Source organism: Scomber japonicus, chromosome 16 (genome assembly GCF_027409825.1).
Source record: "Scomber japonicus isolate fScoJap1 chromosome 16, fScoJap1.pri, whole genome shotgun sequence".
Lineage (NCBI taxonomy): Eukaryota > Metazoa > Chordata > Actinopteri > Scombriformes > Scombridae > Scomber > Scomber japonicus.
In genome coordinates, this window is record NC_070593.1 from 19480519 (window position 1) to 19492957 (window position 12439).

The 12439-nt window shown below is 39.9% G+C and overlaps 2 protein-coding genes across 2 annotated transcripts; both read right to left on the bottom strand.

Annotated features, from left to right (window-relative positions):
* Positions 1 to 229: 229 nt before the first annotated feature.
* Positions 230 to 4514, bottom strand: tmem39b (transmembrane protein 39B). The gene is made up of 9 exons (XM_053335509.1): positions 4348 to 4514; positions 3484 to 3686; positions 3164 to 3383; positions 2906 to 2989; positions 2435 to 2589; positions 1285 to 1618; positions 965 to 1152; positions 689 to 809; positions 230 to 597 (listed from the first exon to the last, which is right to left on the bottom strand). The coding sequence occupies exons 2-9, from the start codon at positions 3612 to 3614 to the stop codon at positions 364 to 366; spliced, it is 1467 nt and encodes a 488-aa protein (XP_053191484.1). The 5' UTR covers positions 3615 to 3686; positions 4348 to 4514; the 3' UTR covers positions 230 to 363.
* Positions 4515 to 7702: 3188 nt separating this feature from the next.
* LOC128375321 (KH domain-containing, RNA-binding, signal transduction-associated protein 1-like) lies at positions 7703 to 11511 on the bottom strand. Its single transcript, XM_053335645.1, has 9 exons — positions 11163 to 11511; positions 10467 to 10594; positions 9862 to 9978; positions 9632 to 9778; positions 9379 to 9506; positions 8897 to 9164; positions 8680 to 8756; positions 8515 to 8576; positions 7703 to 8383 (listed from the first exon to the last, which is right to left on the bottom strand). The coding sequence occupies exons 1-9, from the start codon at positions 11326 to 11328 to the stop codon at positions 8274 to 8276; spliced, it is 1203 nt and encodes a 400-aa protein (XP_053191620.1). The 5' UTR covers positions 11329 to 11511; the 3' UTR covers positions 7703 to 8273.
* Between the last annotated feature and the right edge of the window lie 928 nt (positions 11512 to 12439).

Genomic DNA, 12439 nt, shown 5'->3' on the forward strand with positions numbered 1-12439 from the left:
AAACTCTAGCTGACATTCAGCTAAATAATTTCTGGCCATAATCAATAATACAATTTTTGATCTCTGCATCAGTTTTGACCATTATTTTTTTACACTTCATTGAAGTGCAACACTAAATTGCTTCCAAATAGCTCCTTTAATAATGCAATATATGAAATGACTTATTAGAGGTCTCATAGTCAGACAGGACACATATTTAGAACCCAATGAAAGCAAACCTTTAAAGTAATACAAAAATATTTATTTTTTTATTATGGCAGATCAGAACAAAAATGTGACACAAAATGCAGTTTGTAGAAAAAATACAGAGCTCTTAGACATTTGTCTTGTTCTAACGTGACTGTGACCAATAATAACTTTGGTCTAACTGACTTTCTGGTCTGATGAGCTGTTCGAGTACGAGTATGCCTTTCCTAGGACTATTCTGTCTCTTAGAAGCTTGAAGAAGGCGTAGTAGTTGCTGAAGAGAATCAAAGCCAACGATATCGTTTGATGCCACTTTTCTGAGCATATCAACGAGTACAGCTGGTAGAATATCATGGCACCTTCCAGGATGATGAGTATGTTCAATATTCGTAAAGGCTTGTTGAAGAAGAACTAGGGGATGGAAAGAGAAAAGAAAGAAAAACATCTGTATTCATTATTCCAATCACATAGCAACATGACTAACTTAACGAGGAATACTTACATAGAAGCGATAATGGGACACATCTGATGGTACTGCAACATTGTAGTGACCCATGGCTTTGTAGACGTTCTTATTATGTTTGACCAAGACGCCCTGTGGCCACATATACTCTTCTGTCCATCTGTGAGAAAAAGAGGCAGCAGAGCGAGATGAAGATTAGACTTCTGAAGAAATGCTCTAAATGTGTTACTCGCCTAATTCGATTTTGTTGGAAAACATGTGACGTGACTAATTTCTTTCACCTGATGCTAGTAATGAGCTGTGAGCGGTACATACATGTGCTGAAGAACGTTGGAGCAGAGCGATGGGTCGACTTTCTGCCAGCAGCCGAGGTGAGCCGCAGCTTTGTGAAGCAGGTCACAGTACCGAGGTGGCAATAAGTGCCTCATGAGGATGACTGACGTACTGACTGACACGAGGATGAACAGCTCACAGGACCAGCGTTTGTCCACGTACTGTGTACTCTGAAGGAATATATAGAAGTGTAGATGTTGGCAAGCATTTAGGTGATGAAGAAATTATTTTCATATTTAAAAAAAAAAGAAGAGAAACTAGTAATTCCACAGTAAGGCAACCCAAGTCAAACAGTTTCTCACCTTGACAAACCACACGGGCACAAAGGCCACATAGTAAGCACTGAGCATCGAGCTGACCAGCACCTCCTTCATCCTCCAGTTGAAGTCCATCTTCAGGTACTCCACCTCTTTACGGATGAGGTCCGGGGAGAGGCAGCAGGCGTGCGTTGGCATGGCCTGGACGCCATACAGCTGGCTGGTGTGCTGCTTCCACGTCTCCTTCAGCACAGTCAGATAGTCCCTTCCCCGGCTGACGCTACCCACCTCTTTGGAGCCGATGCTGGCAATGGGGGAGAGCGGACCTGCTCGCCGGAAGTCACAGCTCAGCCGAAAGAACGGAATATACATCCCAAATCTGTGGAAAAGAAGGGCAGAGATCATATTTTCCTAGATCTTAACTCTGAACATTGCCAAGACAGCCAAGCACATATTCTCAGTGATGCTCATAAGTCAAGTAAATATTGGTTGAGCATGTGCATAGTTACTATTTGCAAAGTTTTGTGCAACTGTGTTTTATCAGTTCTAAATACTTTTCAAAACTGTGACGTATCCTTAAAATGTTGTCCTCTTTTGGATCAACATTCAACCTGACCATAGTCTGCACTTCACTGTCTATCAACTGCGTGCTAGGTGTTACCACTGTGGCCAACCATGCTGAAGGTGTTTGCAAACAGACACTTGGGAAAACAATATCCAAGCAAAATGCTAACGAGGAAATGATGTGTGTCATAACTAAATAAGTGAGTCTAATTTCAAACCTCATTAAATGATAAATATATAATGAACCAAATGTTACAAAATAGTGTTTGAAGCACTGCTCTACAATGCAAACAAACACCAAACATAAAATAAGATTTGATTGAGCTCTTTTACAACTGAGCAATGCTTCAGTGTGAAAATGTGGTTCTTAGTTCTTAGTAAGAGCAAAGTTCTTGCTGACAATATCCTTTGACATGCCAGCAAAAACCAAAAAAGCTGCAGTGATGTAACAGATAAGTAAAACACACTGGAAATTCAATAAAGAAACAACATCGAAAATATCTTTTAAGTGGATTTGGAGAACAGGCTCATGTGTTAGAGTAGCCAAGAAAATCAGTGAAACAAGACTTTGGCTGCAGTGTGTGCAGCTGTTACGAATGCAACCCTCCTTGTTTCCCCCAAGGATACTTACGGGTAGCAGAGGAAGAGCAGGCTGAGGACAGAATATGTTCTGAAAAGGTAAATGAGGGAGCGGCACAGGCTCCAGCCTGTCAGTGTAAGCACTGCAAATCTTGCCATCACTAAAAAGATCGAATGAGGGAAGGAGAGTTTCCCACTCTGTGATGCCTGCAGGAGACGAGAGAGGCCAGACAAGAAGAGTCATATCCATTAAAAGTTATATACCTTCCCAACTTTATTCATCATGGAAACAACATCAAAAATGTATGAGAGAAACACGACAGTAACAAAGTCAAAAGGATGGTTCTTGTGGCATATGAATACAAGTACAAGACCTGTATCTGCTTTTAGTTTTGATTATTTTATTTTTATTCATATTTACATATTTTTGAATGGTGTAACAAACAAACATGCAAGAGTATTCTGAGAGCTTTATGGAGTTAAATAATTAGAAAAGTGCAGAAGTCAAAAATAGAATTCTTACCTCTTTAACAATTGCTGCAATTAACCTCCTTGCCAGTATGATGATTGTGAACAGTAGCATGTTATAATCGATGAGGTGAAAGTTCTGTGAATGATAACAATGACTTTAAATTTCACCAAACAAACTAAATCAACAGTACATTAACTTATATTATTTTGTCAACATAAATAAGCAGTTTGACAGTATGATATCCACAAAGCAAGAGACTGAAACTCAAACAAAAAAAGACCAGGTACTAGCTGATCACTGAGTACTCACCAGTGATGTGTGTGAAGGAGGGTGTGACGGGGGGTACCACCATACAGTCTTGTAGATGTTGACATAGTGCACAAAGAGGGCAATGAGATGGCAGAAGAAAAGATGGAGCTCAAACAGCACATTGCGGTCCACAGACAACTCAGGGATCTTACAGTGTTTCAGAGGGACCACCGTCTGTGCAGCCAGCGGTGGGCTGGACATGCATGTCCCTGAACCATTCCTGCAGACAAGGCAGAAGATGGTGCTTATACAGAAAAGGCTCTTTAAGTAGTTTATTATGGTGTTTATTGCTTTCATATGGTGCAGGACAACTCTCTTACCTTGTACGAGATCGCACCCCAGTGACCGGGGAGCTGGTCGAGTGGTTACCATTGCTGACAGAGCCCGGCTCATTGCTTAGTGGAGGTCTGCAGTATGTGGTACGGTTCGCCCCTCTTCTTCCACCAGCCATTGCAGACACACCCACGGCTCACTTCTCTAAGCTGCTTGTCAAGTTTTATGACGTCTCTCCTTATTCTTGGACCTGTTTACATGAAAGGAGTTGATCAGACACCACTGACCTGCTACATTTAGTACACATGTAATAAAATTGCTTGAGAAATGGGTGTCAATTATTTAAATCAAGCTGCAGTATGTATCAGATAGGGTAGAGTTTACAAGCACAGCATAGAGACGTGTTGGTCAGTGATTGGATTATGGTGAGACACTGTGTAGATAGTGAAAGGAGTCAAAACAAACACAGCAAAAATAAACAATCTCATGCTTTGACTGCCAGTCAAAATAAGTGCAATGCCAAATAAATCTGGTCCAGTGACACGCATTGATTGTCTCTCATACATATGTATCACAACACAAGTTTGCTCTCGCAGCTTAGCATCACCTTAATATGGTGCATGTTTTTGCGGAAGCTGACATTGCAAGCTAGCTTGGTAGCTACGTCGTTTCATCTCTACTGCAAACAAATATCTTTTGCGGGAGCCGTGTGTGTTAGAGCCATGAGGCAGCTGGGGGGGGGGGAGACAACGTGGAGCTGCACAATGAGGGAAGGACCCCAAGCTGTCTGCCAAGACCACGCTCGATTAAATACAAAGATTGAGGCCTAGCTTAGGCTACTCTTGTTAGCTAGCCAAATTAGCTCCCAATCAGCCTACCAAACAGGTTAGACAAGAAGTTGTTGATCTTACCAGCGCCAGTGTCTGCAGTGTGTGGATGTCAGATGCTGCCTTGCTGCATAGATAATCCTTTAAACACAATACAATGTGAGAGCAGTGAGTGAAATGCTGGCGGGGTTTACATTGAAATAAACGGAGACAGTCATTGTTGATGTGAAACTAGCCGCTGCTAGGGGCGCGGATACTCCTCTTCTTCTCTGGTTTTTATTGGCGGCTGACAAACCAGTTTAGAGGTGCATTACCTCCACCGAGGGGCGCGGTCTCGTCAACGTGCTGTGGGACGAGAGGCATTTAAAGTGGCATTTCGCAGATATTTCTGTCATGACGCCTTTCATTGTAATCATGACCTGAAAACAGGAAGAGCTGCTGTAGTTATGTATATTGTCTGTTTATAATAATGTTTGTAGTGTATGTCAAACCAGCTGCGGTGCAACCTGTGTACTAGAAATAGTCTTTTATTTGGGAATATCATGATTTTCCTAACAAATTTAAGTGAATATTTTGTTTTTAATTATCTGATAGTAAACTGATCATCTTTCATTTGTACACTACTGTTCGACACAATGAGACATTTTGGGGCTGCATCTTGGGCCCTGTGAACCAACAATCAACATTTTGTGGACCAAATAGTTTGAGAAAATAATTAAGATGAATCAATTAAGAGTATAATCATCAGTTGCAGTCCTATACAATACCTTTTTGACAAGGTCTGCAATTGTCCTGCTTAGTTGTAACCTCTTTAACATCCTGGTGCTTTTTAGTACTGAAGGATTCTTTGGTCTTAATGTGTTTTCCTACCTTACAGGCTCCACACTGTATAAAAATGGGGTATATCTGTATGTTAAAATTACATTATACAAACCACAGCAAGCCAGATAAATGCTGGTTAACAAACACGTATGTTTGACTTAAACATTTACAAATTGGGGACAAGCATTTATAGTTTGGCTGCATTCAAATGTGGAAATGCATCAACAGTTTTGCAAATGCAAAAGACACAGATCTTACAGTGTAACACACTGCTGCTTGTAGTGTCCCAACTCAAGGCCTTTTCAGACCTGGCTGACACTAGAGACCGAGACTCCAAATCCTGCATCCTCAGGTAGAAAATAGTCATCAAATAGAGGCAAAAATACATAACAGGGTATTGAGATCTGCAGTGTAAATGTGGCCTACAGACAGGAAGGTACGGCGCCCTGAATAACAAACAGCATGTTGTTGAGCCGCAGGCCTGATGTAGTCCACCAAGGCAATTTCAAACATATTGTTGCATATAAATAAAAACAAAATAAGTGTAAACAAGACATCATAATGGTAATTCAAACATGGAAGGATTGATCTACACAGACTGAACTAGGAAGGAATTTGGAAATTTCAAGATCAGACAAATGGTTCTGCAAATTCTATCAATCTTGTTCACACAAACTTCTTATACCTTAGATTTAAAAATAAATAAATACACAATTTAGATTAAAAAACCTTTATTTTCAATTTCATAAAAAAGGTATGGTTAAATATGTAAAAAAATAAACACATTAAATCAAAAGATAAATAAAGTGATTAATAATATAAAACATCCTCTTAAAAAAAATATATACTTTTAATCGCTACAGCAATATTTCAGAAGAGCAGAGCACTTTCTCCGCTGTGATGGAGAGAGATCCCTCTACACTCTTTTGGTCAGACAAACCCTTTGAGGGATCAGTATTGATCAAGAAGCCATCAGTCTCAGAGACACTGCAAGGCCCCTGCTCTGTCCAGGGACTTTCAATGGACATGACCTGTTAAAAACCACAAGAGTTCATGTTAAAAGTCAAACTCAAGGTTTTTGTCACTTAAAATAAAAATAAATTCATGTTCCAATTAATGGCTAATTAAATTAATGTTTTAGGATATATTTGCAGTATTTGTTCATGTGGTCATTTGAGACTATACATTTCATACATAGTCAGAAAAGCTCCTCAGGTAGAAGAATGTGCCAACTAACCGTAAAAGGCCTGGTGAGCTGGAGTTCATTGTCTCAACTGCACCTACACAACTCTGTGACAACCTAAGAAGAGAGAAAGAAATGAGATCTCTGACACACCAGAGCCTGCATGCACACAGTGGACAACACACATGCAAAACTAACAAACTACAAAAGTATCATGCAACTCAAGCTGAAGGGTTTTTGTCCACCAATGGGATGTTTTAACGCTTTGAGTGCATCTATTAATTTTCAGTTATCTACAGTCTACAGAAATTTACAAGATGGAAATTGGTTAAGTATTGAGTGAAATGGATGAACCATTGTTTTTATTTGAGCAAGAGTTGCATCACAACCATTTCTGATTGCTTTGTACGGCTTATTTTGCTCGGAATAACTACTGATAGCATATTTTGTACTTCAATGTTTTGGATGTTTTGGATGACTTGCATTACTTGATGTTTTTCACATAAAAGAAACAAAACAAAAAATTCTAACAAATGAGTGTTGGGTTAGTTTTACCTTCTTGTGGCGATCTTTAGGCTTTTAGAATCCTCTCCTCTGCGATTTTTTTCTTTTATAAAAACCAGCCAGCATGACTTTGCATCAAAGTCAAGTAAGATCCCTGCAAGCTTGATTTGAAATACTGTTGAAATTCAGTTATTTCAAGCGGCTGAAGATACATTGCTCTCTTGAGAGCTTGAAGAGATACACTAACTAAAGGTTGATGACAATACATGTTCAAGCACTATATCATTTTCAAGTCAAACATGTATTTGGCAGCACATTACGTCAAGGAATGATGAGCTTTATTATTTTTTTTTTTTGGGAAGGTGACATTACAAGTGTAATTTAGAAACGTTTTGAAAACAGACAAAGAGGATGAGCTCTTTGTCAAAACACTGTTTTTTTTTCTTTTTTCGTTTTTTGTTTTTTTAAATAAGGCTGACTTATACATACAGCTTTTTCAGCTTTGAGAAACACTGAGGACAACTTTCACAAACTGAAGGCATTCCTTTGGTACAACAAAGGCAAAATACCATGTTTAGACTGATTAAAAAGAAACTAGAAACTTTATTGAAACAACGCACTGCAGAAAAACATTTTGGGATATATTTAGTATCCTATTTAGCCAAAAAGGTACACAAGCATTATGCATTTTGGAGACGGCACGGCTTAAAAGCAAACACAGTTGTCCTACGGTTATGTACAAAATATTGAGTTGGCTGCAGCCCTGCTTACACACAGTAAGAATTGTTAATCCTTCAACATTTACAACAATTAGTCGATCAATGATGATTTTGCAAGTAATTGTACCACCAAGATCAAAATATACCAATTGCAAAGGTGGCAAAAATAGAGGCATTTTTCTTTGTCAAATGGATGTCAATTGTATTTTGAGAGATTCTATAACTTTACACAAGACTAGATTTGTATTATAGTATAAATAAGTATATAAGACATACTTTTTGTTTTTCAAAACAGCTCAGGGCTGTGTCCGAGTTTGCAACTAAATATATTCTAGTTATAGTGAGGTTACATTGAGGCATTATGAATAATTTTTGTCCAGTCATGAAGGACTTTTAATGCAGCCTACGTGAGAAGAATTTATCGCCACAATCACATTTTGTATAGGAACAGCTAACTGAAAAGATAACCATCAAATATCACTAAAATATCACTGTTGTTTCTTAGTTAGGTTTGTCACTAGGACCTTGACTGTCAACTATGCAACTGAAACAAACATTAAATGGAAACAGATAAACAATGAAAAACCTTGCATTCAAGTTTCTCCTCTGGCACTATGATACATCCAACAAAACGTCTCTACTGAGTTTAAAAAACAAAAAATAAAATAAAATCAAGCATAAAAAAAAAAAAAAAAGTTTAAGCGTGACGGGAATTACTTTTGAAAAGTTAAGTGAGTTACAATCGGAGACAGTTGCCATAGCAACTCTCTACCAGTAGCCGTTCAGTATCTTCCATACGGATGCTCTCTGTAGGACCCCTTCGCCTGCCTGGCTGGAGCGGATTTGCCTCCAGCCCCGGAGCCGGACCATGAGTTATCCCAATCATCTTGAGCTAAAAAACACAAAGACTCATCATTCATAGTGTGAAGCAGACATGAGTCCTTATCATTGCCTCTCAAGACTCCTCAGAAAGTGTGTTCATTATTTAAAAACAAACAAGGGGCTTAAAATTAAAGATCTTACCGTATGGCACATATGAGGAATCCTGAGCCTCTCCGTGTCCGTAATCATAATATTCTGTGTCCCTGAGGATAGATTGTAAAGAAATGTCAACACAGCACCTTTTCCATGTAAGAAGAGTAAATGGAGGATAAGTTACTCTGGAAATACAAATCCATTTTGACTTACGCAGGTGCAGACTGCTGACTGTAGTAGCTATCATATCCCTCATAGGCAGGCTCTGCGTAGGACTCTTCATATGGAGGCTGAAAGTGGGAAAAAACAGAAAAGAATAGGTAGTGTGAAAAAAAAACATAAAACCACACTCTCCAAGAAATCACTGCCACTCTCACTTCAGTGAGTGACTAAACATTTTTATGAATCAAAAGGGCACACAAAAACTTACATAATCATCATAGCCATCAACTTTAGGCTGTGATGCTGAGGGGGGAACCTGGAGCTGCTGGTGGGAAAGGGCAGAGGAGGGGAGCATCCTTGGTGCACCTCCTGAAGGGGGTCTAGAACGGGAAGCAGAACCACCTCTGTTAGGCACTGCAGGTGGTCCTCCTCTACCAGAGGGTGCACCTCTGGGAGCGTTGCCCCGTCCCATTCCTCCCCGTGGAGCTCCACCACGCATTTGTCCACGAGGGGCCCCACGTGGCATTCCTCGTCCCCTGTGGGAGAAAAAAAAAGCCCAGTTATAAAGTGCAAGGAATCATCGAAAACAGATTAGCAACCTAGGGTGATTGTGTCATGTGAGCAATTTGCTACAGGAGAATATTGAAGAGTACTACATAAATACAAGTTATTATTCATACATTGTGCTGTGGCAGATGTTAAACTTAAAGTCCGAATTAATACGCAACTAACAACCAGTAAGAGCCCTACCGTGGTCCTCCAGCACCGGGTGGTACACCTCTGCCTCTTCCTAAATGCCCGCCACGTCCTCTGCCTGAACCATCCTGGGATCCATTCAGGAAGTGAGGATCCATGTATGGGTCCTGCTCACCAGGTTCCTTCAAACAGAAACAAAAACAATCTGTTAAGTGGGGGGTTAGCCTCAGGGTGGCCAGAGAAGAAACTACTTCAATATCAACCAATACACTATTTGTGCATAAATAAGAGTTTATTGGACACATACTGGGATTAGGAACTTCTTGACTTCCTCCATTGCATGAGCCATGCGCAAGTATGCTTCTGGGATAGGTGCCGTCACCTCAATGAACACATGCAGCTCCATTGCAAGGTGAGCATATTTAGCTTCACCACCTTTCCTCAGCTCTTCCTCCTGAAGAATATGAAATACAAATAATTAATAGTCTGCTGTAAAGTGTAGCATCCTTTAAACAGTGCAAAGTCCTCCTCACATACCTTATTCTTGTCTCTCATGGAGCCTTTACCAAGGACTGAAATCTTTGCACCTGTCTCCTCTTGAAGTCTCTTGATTGTGCTGCCCTGAGGTCCCAAGAGCTTACCAACAAAGTTGACCTGTGAGAAGAAGTGAAAAAAAGAGTCAGTGCTGTATTGCTTCTTTCTATTACCGTTGCAGAAGTGAAGCAGAATAAATAGTCAAGTTTAGGTATGTCTGCTCATACATGAAACCAGATTATGGCAGTAACATTAACCACAATTTCCCTCCTTGACTCCACAGTAGATGCCAGAGCCACTCACCATCCTACACTGTCTTTTTTCACTACTGCAGACTTCCTCATGCAGAAATAAGCTTACTGTACGCATGACTTAACTCTGGAACAGTAAAGCTGGCAGAAGAGAGGGTCCTTCAATCAGCTACACAAAAAATATAAAATATGCCGTTTACATTTAAGGCCCTAAAAAAAAGGACTATTGAAGAGTCACTAAACACAGCTTTGGTGAGTGACCTGATTTGCCAAGGTGACCGAGCACACGGGATACATATTTATACTTTGATCAGACCCATGTGATAAAGACAAGCAGAAAAGAGGAAAAAAATTTACCCTGGGGTACTGCTTTGTAGGAATGAGTACTCGCTCCTTGAGTTTGAGATTCTTGGTGGCAAACAGGTCAAGATATGTCTCTTTCTCTGGTTCTTTCTTGGTTTCACCTTTCTGGATCCTCTCAATCTCTGCAGGCAAGAAAGAACAACAATATTTGAGAGCTTGTTTGGCATACACACATGCAGTAACATGCAACTAACAAACAACACTTGCAATGTCATTGAAAACAGGGCAAATTTAAGGTTATCTTACAAGAATATGCAGAGAACCAAAACAATGCTTTATATTCTTATTTCCAACTGAATTTCCAGCATCTTAACAATTTCCCGCCTTATCAACGCCCTTTTAAGAGCACTCGTGTATTTAAGGAGTGCAGTGAGTCACCGTCTAGGTCGAGCCTTTCAATTAACTTGTGTTATGCAACAAAGCGGTTTCCTGCATAAATCTAACATATTTATGCATCCTATACAATAAATATACCTGGCGAGTTAAATTTAAAAAAAACGTGACACATATATGAGCAGGAGGGTTTGACCCACATCTCTTAACAACCACGTGTTTGATGGGCCATTGTTCAGGCCTCAGTTGTGCCGCTGAAGACTCACACAAGGAGCAGAAAAAAGACAGCAGGCCTCACGCCGGTTACGGCTCGCTAGCCTGCGTTAGCTTTGATAAACTAGCAAATAATAACAATACCTGCAGAGATAAGTTTCATGGCGTGGGTGAACGATGAATCCAGACTGTCCTTCTCAGCCAGGAGCTCTGGGAGGTATTTAGTGTCTTCCATTTTGCTTTTCTTCTGTGCTGGGCTCGACTCTATGGCGTATTCTGGTTTGCTCTTGCTAGCATCCGTCTGGCTCATAATGCACGGGCACGGCCAGATTCAGTTACAGCTTCTGCCTGAGCGAAACTGCAGCTACTTAAATAACAGACGTTTCCCGAGGAGAGTAGCGTAGTAAACGAGCAGAGTTGCAGAGAAACACCCCGGTATCTTTACGCTGCAGGCCGTCGAGCTCTCCTCAGTGGACAAAGGAGGGATGGCGCAGCTGTATTTGAGCGCAGAGAGGAAGACACGCAAGAGGAGACAATGACGTCACCACCAGAGAGCACCAGAGCGGACTAAATACTGAGCAGTTATTGCTACATTTACTGATAATTTAACTGCATATGTTGTAATAATAATACAGAAACATTTTCTAACCTATTTTTTGATTGTTACATATTTCAAACATGTTTGACAGATGTAGAATTGATCTGGATCTGCTGCTGACTCTGTCTACTCTTTAAATCTAAGGAGTGGATCTGGTTTATTGTACTTTTATTATTAACCTACATTGTTTTCTTTGAAAAACAACAACCTTGCTTGCACTACTAGACAATATAACACAGTACTGAAGGCAATTTTTCAAGAAATGATTCCTCTAATTAAAGGCATGCTGACTTAGTGGTTATTCCACAGATGCCTTCATTAGTTAAAGATGGATGTAGCTTTTTGGATAAGAAAATGCAATAATTCATTATTAAGGACTACTCTCACTTCAATCTGTTTTCCATCACCCTTAAAGAGGAAACATATGCTACAGGAATACATCAGTAATGTCATAGTTAAGATAAGAACCAGTTATGTCTCCTTCTCAGTTCCAGTTCTAAAGAGGTTCATTTTAAAATGATGAATGAGGTTTACATGTGTAATGACTTATTGGGGACGAGAAGCTCCCCAATAAGTGAGCTTAGAAATATAATATATAATAAATATAATAAAGAGCTTAAAAATTGTTAGATTTCCTTTTCATATTTAATGACCCCGTGACGTTTGACTGGCCCTGACCGACTGCTCTACTATCTCTACAATAGATTAGATTATTTGTATTATTTATTGATACTGACTGCACTTTTTGAACTTTCTTATTTTGCCAAAATTGTCCTTGTGATTTCAGTCAGTGCCCAATAGCCAAAGCAACATGTGGACTCAG